The 15,451-nt window shown below is 41.8% G+C and overlaps 1 protein-coding gene and 1 long non-coding RNA gene across 5 annotated transcripts in view; one reads left to right on the top strand and one right to left on the bottom strand.

Moving 5' to 3' along the window:
- Positions 1-6,892, top strand: part of LEF1 (lymphoid enhancer binding factor 1) — a 69,823-nt gene extending 62,931 nt beyond the window's left edge. For all 4 annotated transcript variants that reach the window (XM_061355185.1, XM_061355187.1, XM_061355184.1 and 1 more), the window contains one exon: positions 5,746-6,892. Coding sequence is in view for 2 of the 4 variants with exons in the window: in XM_061355184.1 (XP_061211168.1) it covers positions 5,746-5,825 (80 nt within the window). In the remaining 2 variants the exon portion in view is untranslated. The remainder of the gene's footprint in view (positions 1-5,745) is intronic.
- Positions 1-11,194, bottom strand: part of LOC133213161 (uncharacterized) — a 403,544-nt gene extending 392,350 nt beyond the window's left edge. The window contains exons 1-2 of the long non-coding RNA XR_009725712.1: positions 8,348-11,194; positions 2,461-2,541 (exon numbers count right to left, since the gene is read on the bottom strand). This is a non-coding gene — a long non-coding RNA (uncharacterized LOC133213161). The remainder of the gene's footprint in view (positions 1-2,460; positions 2,542-8,347) is intronic.
- Positions 11,195-15,451: the final 4,257 nt, after the last annotated feature.

Genomic DNA, 15,451 nt, shown 5'->3' with positions numbered 1-15,451 from the left:
CAAGTAAGGAGGGTCACAGCAGAACCAGCTGAAGCACCATTGCCTAGGGAATTACATGTGAGGCTGACAGCCAGTTAGGATTTTAGTCTGACCTTTCAGGACACCAGCTTTCTGCTGTTAGTTCCAGCATTAGGAGCAAATGTTGGAGGCATCTGTGCAGAGAATGTGCCATTGGCACTGGGGCGTTTTGTGTGAGCAGGGTTACATGCAACTGAGGGAAATGGTACCAGTGACTTTCTCTCTGAATTAGTGTTCTTGCCACAGGTATCAGTAGAGTGGGAGCAGGGGGTAAGAAAACTGAGACAGCTTAACTGGGCAGAGAAACATAATTTCTGAAGTTGCTTCCTCCTTGCAAAAGTAAGATAAGTTTTCTCATTAATACTAGTTGCATCAGAATTAACCTCATTCATTTTGAGAACTCCTTATCCTTCATCTTGGGGATACCTGACATTGCATGAGGTAAAACGTTATTGCCAAAATACTGAGTATAATCAGTTCTATGGTGTGTGCATTTGCCTTGACACTAGGTGAGACTATGTTTTGATGAATAGTTGGGTTTCTTCCCAAACGTGTGTCTTTTGAGATACCCAACAGGAGGCTTGTGTGTTTCAGACCAGTAGAGATTTTCTGCTGAGATAATCTTAATTGCATCAAAGTGAAGTTGATGTGTTTGAATTCTGTAGCTGTTCCTGTGTACTGCTGTCTTACATGGGTAGTGTTGCTCGGTGATGTCTGTGTGTAGAAGAGTTGATGAAGCTCAGGAAGATAATCAGGCTACAGCTGAATTACCTTTGTTGCATGAAAGCAACTATTTAAATTATTCCATGTATTAGAAGATTTAAGTGTTGAGATTGCCTTTCAAAGTACAGCATAAATTCTAACTGACCTGTGTCAGAAAAGATGATCCTCAAAGGAAACGTTACCTATGTTATTTCTTTTGAAAGAATTTTCACTTACTCCTTTACCCCTACCTCATGTCTTTTCTGTTGCAGCAGGTGAAAACTGAATTAGCAATTTCAGTGCCCCTGAAACTGATGCATCTTTGTAAGCAGCTCTCAGTCTATAAAAGAAATAATTTTTAAAATAGCCTTCTGAATATTTATTGTATGCTGTGAGGATACAAAAAGAGGACAAGCCTATTTCTTCTACCCTTGCAGATCACTTTTAGTATATTATTCCTCTTTAAGAAGCTGCTAGACATGGCTGCCTAGAGGTAATCTTTTTTATTATAAACATGGAACCTCTCTCCCCTCCCACCCCCAACAGGAAAAACACGTCCTGGGTCTCCCAGCAAGATCATTTTAAAGATTGTAGCACAGTGATAGAGCTGCTAGTTTCATGCTGCCTACACTGGGGGCCTTTGATAAGAGCCACACCTGCTTTGGCATCACTGACTTCAGCTGCACAAAGGAGGAGCCCCGAAATATCTGGGATCTGGGCGTTTCCCATGCCAACACTAACGTGCCTTATGAAGAGGTCTGTGCCTTATGGAAGAGAGGGCATTCCTGCTGTTCACTTAAGGCATCAAGCTTAGGCCAAACTAAGACGTCATAATTTAGGACTCTAATTTAGGACTCCAGGTATCAATGGAGAGGTATTTTCAGGGGCAGTTACTAAAACACTAGTGGATAGTTTGTTACTTGAGTCTCCATTCACAGTTACTAGCAATGGGCTGAGGCTAACAGTAGCAAGAGAGGGGAGGGAAGCCAAGAAAACCAAGAAAAACTTACTACTGCCATGGCTTCAATATGGCAGTATCTGTTACAGTGTTAGGGTACAATTTCATCTGATTTCTTTGGCAACAAAGGCAGCTTAAAAGGTTTCCTCTTCTGCCTGCTGGTATTCAGCTTGGGCTTTTTCCTGTCTCCCGTAGGTCTCTCTATCCATGTGCTCTAAAAGCTTGTTGGACCCTGCAGCAAATCGGATTACTAAAATGGCTGGGGTTTTGTTGGGAGGTGGTTTTTTATTTAGAAGCAACAAAGGTTGTGGAGTGTTTGTTTTTGTTTGCCCAGGACATTTCAAGGATCTGGTTTAGGCTAACCCCACAAACCATGGCACAGCTGTGCAGGAAGAGGAGCAGACTGCAGCGCCGGCATCTATCTGCTTGCGCCTGAAACTCTCTCCAGCTCTGCTGCTAAAGAAAATACAAAGGGGCTTCACAAACTGTGTGAACTTTCCTGATAAATAATGACCTGGTTTTGCTACCCAAGTTTATGGAATATTGGATAAACCCTGGCAGTAAGTTGAACATGTTCGTTACGGACTTCAAAAGAAAATGACAGTTTCAGCTACCGGGTCCCTGAATTTGCCATTTGTTTGAAGTATCTGGATTAAAAGCCAGGTTTGGAGACTGACTTTAAAAAAAATAAATTCATAAAACTGCCATTACTATATGTAGCCTTTTTTACTCTTTTTACTCTTGCTTTCTGTGAAGGATTATCTATCTCCTTTACTCTGTACTTACTACTGCTCTTGACTTTCTTCCATAAGTTCTTCCAAATAGCATGACCTGGATGAAGCTGCATAATCCTCTCCCTTGTTCTAGATAAAGGGAGATGAGTTAAAGCCTAGAGGAGGAGCACAAGGCCCTTGTGGACCCACCCTTCAATCCATCTCCTTCCCAAGTGTGGGGAGGACTTCTGATCCCCCTTTGATGCTCTTGCCCTCAGCCATTGAGCCCAGACTCCTTAGGAGGCTTGTGTTTTACTGTAGTGATTCCCAAAATACAGTTTTGTCACTTCAGTATTAAGGCTTTTCTTTTTACACTGAATTATTGTTGGATTTTATTTGTTTCTCGAGGTATGCTCTCCCCCCCCCCCTTTTCCTCCTGCAGTCAGATGTACGCTGCAAATGGCACAGACAGTGCCTCCTATTGTGGCTCAGACTCAAGACTTCACATATGTAAAATGTGACTTGCAGCACTTTCTTTGAAGCCTAACCACAGCCAGGGAGCTGTAATTGCAGTCTTTGATTGTGCCGACTTCACTTGTGGATTGGGCTTTGCTAGGGCATGCCTTGCTTGGCCAGACTTCAGCTACAGCCCCCCAGTGAAGCCTTAGATGTGGGAAGTCTTCAGTCTCCTTAGCACATGCCTGTGGTTTCTTGAAAAGAATCCTGATTTGACCTGTTTTATATCTGTAAGGCAACACCATCATCATTCGTATTTTTTAGGTATTATTTGGTTTATCAACAGTAGAAGCAATTTCCAGTGTGCAGCCTTAATGTGCAGCTGGGGAAAGGCTGGGTTCTAGATGCTGTTTTCAGTATAGCTACTGTGTAATTTGCTGTACTGCAGTACTCACTTAGAAATAAAAGTATTTGGGGCTTCACTGTGCCTGTCCCCTCGCAGAATTCCATTAGTATCTGCAGGCTCTCTATTGGGGAGGGCATAATCAAGCATCAGGAGGGACTATGGAAAGGAGGCAAGCGCTGCAAAAGCTGCCTTTGGATTGAGAAACAAGTGATGGGCTGCTGCTTGAAAAGCTGAGGGACAGAGCAAGGCCATGGTCGTTGTTTTAACCTCCTGACTTCAAAGACAGCTTGCTGGTAAGGGAAGGGGGGAGGAGGCAGGGAACCATCTCAACAGAAGAGCATTTCATTTCCTTCAGTGAAGTAGACATTCCTGGCTGCTAATGGGGAGTAGCTCTGAATCACATCGCTTGTATCAGACTGCTGTGAACTACTGGCCTGGCGCCTCAAGGCCATTCCTCAACAGGAAGCTGAATGTTTTCATGTAAGACTGAGAGGAAAACCTTCCCAGGAAGAGCAACCTGGACCAAACCTTTGAAAATCTGGGATGAAAAGGCACAGAATAAATATAAAGCTGCAGGGTGCTCTCCCCAGTGTTCCTCTGCTGTTTGCTTGGCCTCTCTTTCGTGCTCCTTGGAAAGGTAGAGCCCGTCACAGCTCTTTGATCCACACGTGTTACAGAGCACTGTGCTACTTTATGGAAAGGAAAAAAAAAAGACAGGAAGCTCAGAAGGCTTTTTTTAGTTGGGACTTGGGCCGGTTTTATGAGGAAATAGGAACTGAATTAGTCAATACAGACCACCTCTGTTGAAACCACTGGTTTGCCAGTGGACTTTCAGCTGTGATGTTTAAGAGGCCACAGTGGCTTTAAATGTTCTTCTGTGGCTACCAGCAGCAGGTGAAAATATTCATTATGTATCAGGGATGGTGGCATTTTGGGGAGGAAGGAGTGTCCTTCAGATTAAAGCTATATATATGAATTTGTGCTTGTTCCTTCCGCTCTACTTAGTCTGCAGCCAAACCTCTTTAATGTCCTTTGCTTTCCACTAAAACAATGGTCATGTGGGTGGCCTCCGATGAGGAGTCAACTTCTTTAGTAAGATTTTGGGGCCTCAGTTTGTTCTCACTAGAATTGAACGGTCAAGAATCAGTTTTGGAGACTTTCTGTCCTCGAGTAGATTAGCCTGTGTAACTTCTTATTCAGGAGCTGTACCCAACCAGTACACTGGTTACACTCTCGCACAGGACCTGCTGCAGATGGGAGGTGGGTGCCCAGTTATAAATGGCCCTGGTTTAAATACTGCTGCTGTAGTATTTGCTGATTAATTCTGCTTGTGGCTCTTAACAGGCTCAAGCGGTCTATCTATTAGCCTAACAGAAGTTTAACTCGTGGTTTAAACCATTTCTTCATAAACTTGTTCTGTCTTGCCTTGTGTGATTCAGGGTGTTGGCAGCGTGTCTGTGCGACGAAGCATTTTGTGTTTCTTCTGGTGAATATTCACTCACTTTCCTCACTAGACTACGTTTTTGTGCTAGTTTGGGTCATTCGCAAAAGCTCTGCTCATTGAACCCTCTACTTGTTTGGCAGCTGAGTACTACACAGAGGCTTAGAGGTTAACGTGGATTTCTTGAGATACCAATAATCCTGAGACCATTACTGGAGAGCATGTGTCCGTCTGTGGAAAACCGCCTGACTCATCAGACAGCCTTGGGTGGAGTCCCTGTTATAACCCAGTTGTCTGGGTCAGAAGGGCAGGGGTGATGGTTGAGTTAGCAATTGTGCAAGTCAGCTGATGTAACCCACAGACCTAGTGATGAAGAACTGTTCCTCTCTGGATGAGCAATACCTATTAGGCTTGCCCTGTTGACCTTTTCATATGCTGTAAGAACATAAATCCTTCCAAGGTGCTAGTGAACTTTACTGCTAGGTAAGAGACCCGTGGCTCTTATGCAACTGAGCGATGTTCCTTACCCCACTGAAGAGCAGAAAGACTCCTCCCCCGTTGTGTGGACACGTTAGGGTCAGTGCTCACATAAGCCTCACCCACCACATTCCTCTAACCAGCTGCTTACAGAAGACAGCATTTCCTCAGGGAGCAGAGCTTGAGGCTCTGAAGTAGTTTAACTGACCTCAACCACTGTGGTATCAAGGCCTGAGGATGTCTATAGTTTTGTAACAGATCTCTGGGTCACATGTTGTAGATAAATTAACTCCACTACAAAAAGGAATTTATTCTGCAGTATGTTGGATGTCTAAACAGCTTAAACCCCTAGCTTTCTAGTTGGTGTGGACATCTATTTAGAATCCGAAGTACACAAATATTCTTGCAGACTTCAAGCAAGAGCAAGTGGCAATACCCTGCACTTTGCCATTGCAGATGCACATTCCACTAATACAGTCATCTCACAGAGTTACAGCTGAATTGAAGGATTTAAACAGAAAAACTTCATATATTCTTTATCTCTCTCTTCCTCCCCCTCCCCGCTTCCCTGTAGGTGGGAAAAGAAATGCTTTCTCAACTTGCAAAGCAAAGGCGGCGACACCAGGACCCCTTCTGGAGATGGAAGCTTGTTAAACCCTAGGTGTGTCCTTCATCCACACAGACCACCCCCAAGGAGTCTGTCTAGGATGTCATTCACCCTGATGTCACTGCTAGAGACACTGAATCATAAAGACAATCACTGCCAAAATCCTTCACTATCACGAGGTCCAGCCCTGATATAAATAGAGCAAAATGAGCTCCTGGGTCAGCAGAGCAGCTTTTGTCTTCACTCCACCTCTGCCTTGCACTCTTAAGCCCCATCTCATCTGTGTCGGTATCAAGTCAGCAAACAAAGTAGCATGGCTGTCTCTGCCTGCTTCAGCCAAAAGAGTAACATAGACCACAGCTGCCCCATACAGCACATTGAGGAATGGAATTTTGCCTGGACCAGGATGACACACTCAACCTTTGTTTTATTTAATGGTGCGACAGGATCAATTCTGGTTTTAGCTTTTTTTAAGAAACTTGAATGCTTTTATATTTTAACTTTTAGTTTGTAATTTCTTTGGTGTATATTTTACTAGGTATGAGCTTTTAAACAAGTGTCAGAAATCTGAAATACTTTTTAAATAAAAGGTTTTCTTTTTTGTTTTCTTTTTTGGTTTTTTTTTTTCTGCCAGAGGAAAAACTGTATAAAAAAAAAAAAGGTGGCTTTTTGTTAAACTATTTGTAACAAATAGCAGCCTCTTCTCAGTCTATATAATACAGTGTCCTATAGAACTAAACAACAGTCCGCTGGTCAGTAGACACGTTAGTCTTGCATCATCTACTTTGTAAACATAAGCAATACATCCAGCAAATCTGACTGCAGTGAGTTCTCCTTCTCACCCATTCCCCTTCTCCTTGTAAAAAGCCCAGCACTTGAATTATTACTTCAATCGTTCTGTATTTGTATCTGTTTTTGTTAGCCTGTTAGTGGGATTTTATGCCAGTTGTTGAAATGAGCATTGATGTACCCATTTTTTTAAATAGTAAGGCACAGCCTTTGCCAAAAATACTGTCAACCTTTTTTTTTTTTTTTTTTTTTTGTCATTCCAGTTTGAGTTAATGTGCTGAGCATTTGTTTTTTAATAAAAGCTTTGTAATAAAACTGAAGTCAATTGCCTGGCTTAACATAAATGAGAGTGGCTTGCACCAGCATCCCACAGAGGTAGAGGCGAGGACAGGAAGGCACAGTCGCTTCTAAAGCTGAAGACTTTTGGCTCAGTGTTCCCCTGTAGGAAATGCAATGTGTGTTTGGATGTTTGCTCACCTGAAGTAAGGTCGTCCTGGAAAATGACTTTTTCTTCCTTAAAAAGAGCAGAAGTCTCTTGTTTCCATACCAGGAGTAAGGAATGGGCAGATTCAGTGCTCCCTTATGCTTCTCAGGTAGATTTGGTCCAAGTGGGAAGTACCAGGGCTGGTGATCTCTTCCTCTATCTTCAGTTTCCTACTAAAGCCTTAGTGAATGCAGCAGTGGTTCTAAGATGATGATTTGGAATATGGATTCCTTTCTTTCTGGCTGCAGTCCATTCCCACACAAGGGGTAGGAGCCTGCAGTTGGCTGCATAAATTATCTTGCAGTGAGGGACTGGAACTGGATGCTGAGGGCCTGGTTTCACAGTGTCAGATCCAGAGTTGGCATGGTCTGCCCCACTGCCAGTGGTGCCTGTGAGACATTTCTCAATAGTAAGCAACTCCTCTGCATGCTTCAAAACTGAAAACGCAGGCTTTTGAGTCTTTCAAGCCCCAAATGCTACCAGCAACCTTTCTGACACCTTTCCTGTTTTGTTCCGGGACTGAAATCCCACAGCTCTGAAACCAGACACAGATGCCTGACCCCTACTAAAAAGAGTTAAAAAAACCCAGTGCAGCCATAGATAAATTCCTCCAACGGTTTGTGAACACCACTGCAAAATAAACATTATGAACTGCACACTGAATCAGCATGCTTTGTATTCTAGCTCCTGAATCTTGTTAGGTGTGAGAGTGGAGTCAAGCTTGAGCTACAAGAAATGACAGAGGTGAGTTACAGCACAGGGAAGCGTTGTGATTAGATTGTTTATACCTGACCCTTAAACTCTGTTGCATAAGAAACGTCATAATTAAAAACGTTATAAAACAGCTTCCTCTCAAAAGAGCGTGCACTGCGCACAACCCCAGCTGTAAGAATGTAACCAGCATATTAGTTCTTGCAATATTTATTTCTAGCAACTAGTGATTATGTTAAAAAAAGCAAAACAAGCGACCAGGCAAGGGAATGCACTCAGATGGCAGGAGAAAAGGCCTCTGAGAGAACAGCAATTGTATACTGGAGTTTTGCAAGACTTGGCTACATTTCCATTCCAGTCATTTACCCCAGCCTTTGCTGGAAACCTGTTTGGTTTTTGGTTTGGGGTTTGGTTTTGGTTTTAAAAGGAAAAAAAGCAAGTACTTTAGTGCAGTAATTGTTCTAAATCAAGGATTACTGCAGCGAGTTCTCTAAATTACATGTTCCAAAGATACCAGGTCTTTTTAAAACTTGAACACGACTACTTTATTTAGATCTTTTAATCGCAATTTAAAAAGCCACTTACCCATTTTGCAAAAAAAATTGTTCCCAATAGAGGTGTCAGCATTATGTAGCACGTCGTCCCAAACACACTATGTAGTGAACAGCTGCCTGTCTTAAGGACGAAAGGTCTTTCAGCTCTGATAGTCAAGGAGAAAAAGAATTCAGGAGCCAAAAATAACATCTCTGCTGTTAACATACAGTGAGCAAGCACCATGTGTCGGGCTCATTCATAGATCAAAGACCTTTCACATACAGCAACTGTGGGAAAGGGTAATATGCAAGGCTTAGGATGCTCCCATGAGAGCACCTGAAAGAGTGACCATGCTATCCTGGAATACCCTCTGTGACTCAGGCTGGTGTTCGCTCCTGCCCCCCACTGCTAACTGGCATTTGTTCCTGCAGGACCAAAAGAGCAAATTGACCTGGGCCCTCAATTGTAGCACACCAGCTTGTCAGTGGAGACGGATGAGCTGGTAAAAATGGCCTAGTGATGATGGTGTTACTCTGGCAGGAAGACTAGGTTTAAATCCTTGTGATACGGAATAAATTATTCCAGGTCAGACTCAAAATGACACCTCAATTCCTGATGTGCAATTTAGGTAGAAGTCAGCATCAAACCATGTCTCTTGCGTGCCTGTATTTCCCACAGAAAATGTCTTTAAGGATTTAAGTGCTCCTACCTAACAGTTAATTATCCAGATGCTTCTGTACAAGCATTTATAAACCCACTCTCTCTCCATGCTTCATCCCTTGCATGCACCAGAACCAGTTCACAGTACAGGTAGTCCCATTCATAAACACAGGATCTCCTATCCTTGTAGCTAGAAAACTTTCCCCCTCCCCTCACTGAAAACCCAGCAAAGGGCAAAGACACAGAACAGAGCAGTTGAGCCCGGATTATTTACAGCTAATCAGGCCAACATCACAGGATGGTCTGGCTCCTCAGGCTTCTGGATCACCTGGACCAGAGCCATTTCCCCTCTGTTACATAAAAGAACAATGCTTCAGGCTAACTTTGGCTTCTTTACACAGCAAGTGATGACAGATTCACTAGTTGTGCTTATAGGGACTCACCAGCTCTAGAGAATTATCTTCTGTTGTAGTTTCCACTTTGTCTTATCCAGTAGAAAAGGCAGTAAGTTAGTTGTACAAGTGATAGCTCAGTGGTTAGGTCAATTTGCAGCAAATGTGGGACCTTAAGGACCCAATCCTTGCTCCAGGCTGTAGGACAACAGAATCTGGAGCATCAGTTGTCTGCACTCCTTTTGAACTGCTACAGTGCACAAGCCTTTGAAGCAACCATTCCATTTCCTGATGGCCTCCTGCTTCAACTGATCTACATGGTGGCTAATTAGGCTGAAGAAAGACAGCAGAAAATGAAGGATACTGCAGAGACTAAGAAATGCCCACTAACCTCTCCAGTAACGCAACTGCAGTTTGTTCCCTTGCATTCACAAGGGGGCTAAAAGCCAGGAAGCCTCTTCTCCAGCATAAGGACCTAATACAAAGCAGGAAAGAAGGGGGGAAAGAAGTGAGTCCACAAATAGCCAGAATCCTGTCAACTATAAACACATTTCTTAAGTCAGGTCAGTAACAAAACTACTGGGCTAAGAAGTTAGCCAAAACAAGAGCAGCTGTAATAGGGAAATGGTCTGCTGTAAACACCCAAGTTCTGAGATAAAGCCAAAATGATGCTTCCAATATGAAAGTAGACAGTGTGCCCCAGCACATTCATTTTTCCACATAACAGGCTAGAGAGATAACCTCTGGATTAATGTATTAAATGTACCCTGTGAATCTCCTCACAGATACACAGATCAGCTTTAGAAAGCAAGCAAGCAAACAAGCATCTGCTGCCCCAGTAAAAGGGACATGTCTGCTAGAAATATGCGAAGTGAACCTCTTAACCACCAGCTTTCAGCCAGGTCAAAGCAAGGACTAAAAGTCTGGTCCCCATCCTTCCAGATACTCATACCTTCAGGCCATGTGCTTTTAATGATGTGATCTCTCTGGGTGGCACACTCCTCCTGGGACAACTTCACTGAGCCACAGAAGCAACATGTGCTTGGCTGGGGTAATAGCCACTTTCTTACCTGGTCTGGGATACACATGAACCAGCAGAGCTAGGAATAAAATTTCCATCTGCCTCAAACCACGAGAGCAATTCACCCAAGAACTGGTCTGTCCTGTTCACTGCTGAGAAAGGTAGCTACGACAAAATAAAATCTTCAGCAGAATAGAATAAGATACTCCACAATTTAATGGTGGTCAAGACACTTGGAGAGGCAACTGTCCAAATTTGGATGAATTTCCTACAGCTAAGGTAAGTGGCAGAAAAAAACCTGCAGGATATTGATTAGGCTGAGGTAGGACCATCTCTGTGTCTTCTTTTAAGACAGAGAGAATAAGCCACAGAAAAATGGACTCTGATCTTCACAAAGAAAATGCTATATAAGGGTTAGTTCTTATCAGCACCTGCCTGTGACAGTGCAGTGCTGGGTAACAGAAGAGACAACACACACTAGAAATGGCAGTGGCTATACCCCTTGATTGAGATGAAGTTTCAAAGCCTAAGATGGACAAGATTCTTAGTATCTAGTTGCTGTTTATGCTACCCTGAAATATGTTTCCGTCTTACTCTTATGTGAAATGTTGTCATGACTAACATCACCAGCAGCAACTTCTTCCTCTCCATCCTAAATTAGATAGGCACTAATCATATTTGCAAACATAATGCCACTGTTTTTTTTCCTGTTGAAACCTGCTAGCTCAAGCTCTTCATACAATGTCCTGAAACAACTCACAAGCAGTAACACCTTAATCTAAAGTCCCTCAACAAATTTAACAATGAGTGGTTTTAATCACTGTTTGAAAATTGAGATTTTGATCACTGTTTTGAAAATTGAAGGATTCTTGCTAACTCCTGTCTTGGAATCAGCTCTATTCAAAGGTATCTAACACATGCTGATTTCCAGCTGCCATGTACAATACCAAATTTTGTTACTTCTCTCTAGTCCTCAGCAGATGCAGCAGCTTCTCCAAAAAAACTTCCTTCCATGCAGAAGGCAGAGAAAGTGTCTCTCTTTCCCTACCAGTAGCCAAAAATATACATGGAATATTAGTTAAAAGAAAGCAAGCTTTGTGAGCAAGCAAGCACTAGCAAACTGCTATACTTAAATCTGAATAACCCGCTGTAAGGGCACTGCTTTTGTTTAGACTGATTTATCCATTTAGATTGCTTTTTAGATTTTAATTCCCAATTTCAATATAAATAAGTTGTAATTTGAGCTAGGTGCCTGTGGGTTTGCACTACTCTCATAACAGGAATTAAAATGACATTCTAAGTCAAACTGATACAAGCCATATCTAAGCCCAGTCTTATCTGACGCTCAAACTGTTCATTCCCTTAAAACACAATAAAAGCCATTTTTCAAGAATCACAGCCCTTATTGGAAACTTTCCTCCTTGTAATGTTAGCTGCTATCGTAGAAAAGCTCTGCCTTTTGCCAAAAAACAGAAGATCGTGCCTACTGTACAATCATTTGACATATTCATCACCATTTGCTATTATTCTTCCCTTCCACCAACTTGCTACTTTAAATGTCACATGTCAATAAGCTAAGCAACATTTTCAACTCTAAGCCTATGCAAATAATCTTTAGAGGATAACTCTGCCCTTGAGGTAAACTTATATGCTCATCTTTTATTCTAAGACAACCAAATGTCCTTACAAATTTAGATCCAAGTAACAATACTGGCTTCAGTTCATAGATTTGCCAGTTTAGCATCAAGTTAGGCAACAATAGCTTTCAGTCCTAGCCAAAAATAAAATGCCAAGTCTTTAAGAAAGGCTTCTTCCTTAGTTCCAATTGATGCTTTTGTTTAAAGAAATAAAACAGATTGTATCAGGAAAACCACTTATGTGAAATTAACAGCATCTTTCCCTCCCCCTCCCATATTGTCCTTTTTAAAATAAAAATTTACCACTTTAAAAACCTCATCTAATACTGAAGAAATTAATTTCACCAAGTATCTTCTGTCTCCTACTCTATAAAGCAAGCTATTAAAATGCTTATCATAGATCTCACTCTTCACAGACACTGCTGTTTTCCTAAAAGCACCCTGAATGGGTTTAGAATCCACAGCCTCATTCAAATCAGCTCTTCCAATGAAGTATTTCCCTGTAGCCTACTTCACCCACACTCCTTCCTTAGATGACTCAAACAAGTTTTTCAGGCACATAAGACATTATTTGGGTGCCTAACTTTCACTGCTGGTTGACATTAATGTCATGATAGCACCCAGAAATCAATCTACAAACAGTTGTGATAACCCTTTGGCTCAAAGAAAAGTGAAGCAGGCGTGTGAAGAATCAGAAGGCAGTATTATAACCTGACTGAAGCATAGTCTGATTGCTACTGTCTGAAATTCCTAATTAGCAGCATGAGCAAAGTTTTGTCTTGCAACTGATTCTGTTCAAGTAGATAAGCAGCAAACATAAGAGGGAAAGGCTGAAAACTGGTGCTTGCTTTCACATTCTCTCAGGAACTGGAGGGGGGGTGGGAGAACTTGTAATTAAAATCCACACCAGTTCTCTTCTAATATTCCCCACTCTTTTGCAAATTAAGTTCAAGATTTAATAAAACTAGGACCTCCAAAATCAAACTCTTCCATTAACACTACTTGAGAGGCATTTTGGTGCCGAAATCATTGCAAGATGAGATACCTCACCTGCTTAAGACATCCTGCAAAACATCACCAAGCTTCCAACTGAAACAAAGGCTTTTAGAAATCTCAGCCTAAATTGCAATGACAAATTGCTACATCAGCTGTAAGGAACCCACTTGCCCTCTTGTAGTCTTCAGAGAAATAAGGACTTCAGGCAGTTGTCAGAAACATTTTACCTTTTACAACCTCTTTATAGAGAAAACCTACAGCTAAAAAGGCCTGTGAAATATAAATGCAGTATATCTTATACCTACTTATGCTTGCCAGCTTTGCAGGATTCAAACCAGCAGGTCTCAAAGTTAACGTGAAGTAGTTAAGATTCAGAATTGAAGCGAGGACTTTCAGTGGCTGCAGTACTCCAATCCAGCTCAGGGCATCACTGCATGCTGAGGAGTCAGTGATTAGAAGTGGTTCCTTCATCAGATCATGGACCATTATGTTAAGTACGCAGGCCCTGCCACCACCAGAGGAGAGAAATCTCGGTCTGTAATCAAAACCCACCTATTGTAAATGTGTGGTTTTATCAATTCCTATTGCACAAACGTTTAATAGATCTATTTGAGTATGCAGGGATAATTAAGAAAAAAAAAAAGGACGAATTTTATTTGTTGCTAAATTAACCACACGTAAATTCCAGCTGTTTACTGCAGACCTACCACCAAGCATATGCTTCTTCCCACGGCTCATCAGAAAGCCTCTCGCTGGTGAAAGCGGTTAATCCACAAGATTTTTGTTGCTGAAGCCAAGACTCCAAATGGGGGGGGCTTTAGGTTACTAACGACAAAAATTTTGCATTCTTTAAGTAGCGAATACTGTAAGGGTTTGTCCATTTACAGAAAACCACCCTAGAAGTGGTTGCTGGCAGAGAAACAGGACCAGAATAGAAGAAGTTGTTACCAGGCAGGACTGAGATGCACCAAGCAAAGCAGCAGTGAACAGGCTAGGAAAAAATCCTATTATCTGGCAGCATGAAACAGCCAAAGTAAGCGACAAGTTCCTTAGTGCCCGCCAAGAAAAAGCCTTGTGCTAAAATATCCTCCTATGCCCTGGCCAACTTACAGCATCTGACCCAAGGTTGGAAACCAAACTTGGCCTTATGCCTCATTTTGATGCCTCATGCCACCACATGACAAAAGAAACAGCTCCTTTAATAACTAGGTTTAGCGTTTTGTATTATTCCTACCCCAGAAGCAACCAAAACATCCAGCCAGCATTAGAGCTTTATGGTGCTAGCTTCTCTGCAAAGAATGCATTGCTGCAAGTTATTTGCAATTTGCAGAAAACCAAATAGAAAACCTCTAAGGGAACAGAAGAGTGAACAAGTGCAAATCTGCTCCATGGGCATACAAACCTAAGTCTGATTAATATATTATCAGTAACAACCCAGACCTCATTACATACTGTTCTGTGATCATACACATTTAACTTAGGACTCTGCAAAGCACTGCATTTATGAATGGAAAAGTATACTGGATAGCAAATGGTACATAAAAAGAGACTCTAGTTTTCATGTGCACTTTTGAGAAGATCATGAAATTCAAGACAGGTCATTCTACAAATCATCTTTACAATTACCAGATTGCGCCGCTACTTAACTCCTCTCTAACAGAATTCAGCAGAAGCACTTCCTTTTGGCTGTGAACAATAGGAAAAGCTGCTGAAGGAAGATATAACATGGAAAGATCTAGCTCTGAAAACAATCACAGCATCTGCTTTTGCTCCTAGTCTCAGCCCTTCCAGAAAGCACAGGGAAATAGGCATCATTCAGGTCAGTTTTGTAATTGCTTATGAGGTTGCATAACTGTAGTGAATAAAAAAACTGAGATATGGGTCACTGCTGTGGTACTAGTTAGAAAAATAAGAATATAGCACTGTAGCTACAGGCGTAAGAAGACTCTTGCCTCTCTTGAAAAAATTAACTTCAAAACTGTCAGCAGTAAATTTTTCAGGAAAGTTGGAAACTACAAACTACAAAAGCAGCCACTTGGTACTGTAAAATGGCTTTCTCTAGATACAAGAATAACAAACACGCAGCAATCTTTGGCAATTATGTGTTGATAACTTAAAAATTCATAGTTTGAACATTTGCAATAACCATCATATATATTAAAATGGGCACAGGCTTGAAGAGCAATACTATGAGATATGGAAAACATTTTGTATCTCGTGATGCTACACATTGGATGCTTACAAAAAGAATTCACTAGAGAACAGCAAGCATCTGTACTTTCACAGAAGTTCTCCCATCTCTTGGCAAGGGAAAGAATTTTTCATGAAGTAAAAAAAGTCAGTATCAGCAGAAACAGCACGTTTCACGTCCTCATGGTTCATATTCTTCCTCTTTTGAGGAGGCAATCTGGAAACACATCTTTTTCAGATGCCTTTCTCTTTGTAATAA

The sequence above is a fragment of the Neopsephotus bourkii genome, unplaced genomic scaffold (assembly GCF_033783945.1).
Source record: "Neopsephotus bourkii isolate Nb327-2 ecotype Australia unplaced genomic scaffold, CSIRO-AGI_Nbou_v1 NB_787, whole genome shotgun sequence".
Taxonomy (NCBI): domain Eukaryota; kingdom Metazoa; phylum Chordata; class Aves; order Psittaciformes; family Psittacidae; genus Neopsephotus; species Neopsephotus bourkii.
Note: the sequence above shows the minus strand (reverse complement) of the source record. Positions and strands in the feature narration are given on the sequence as shown.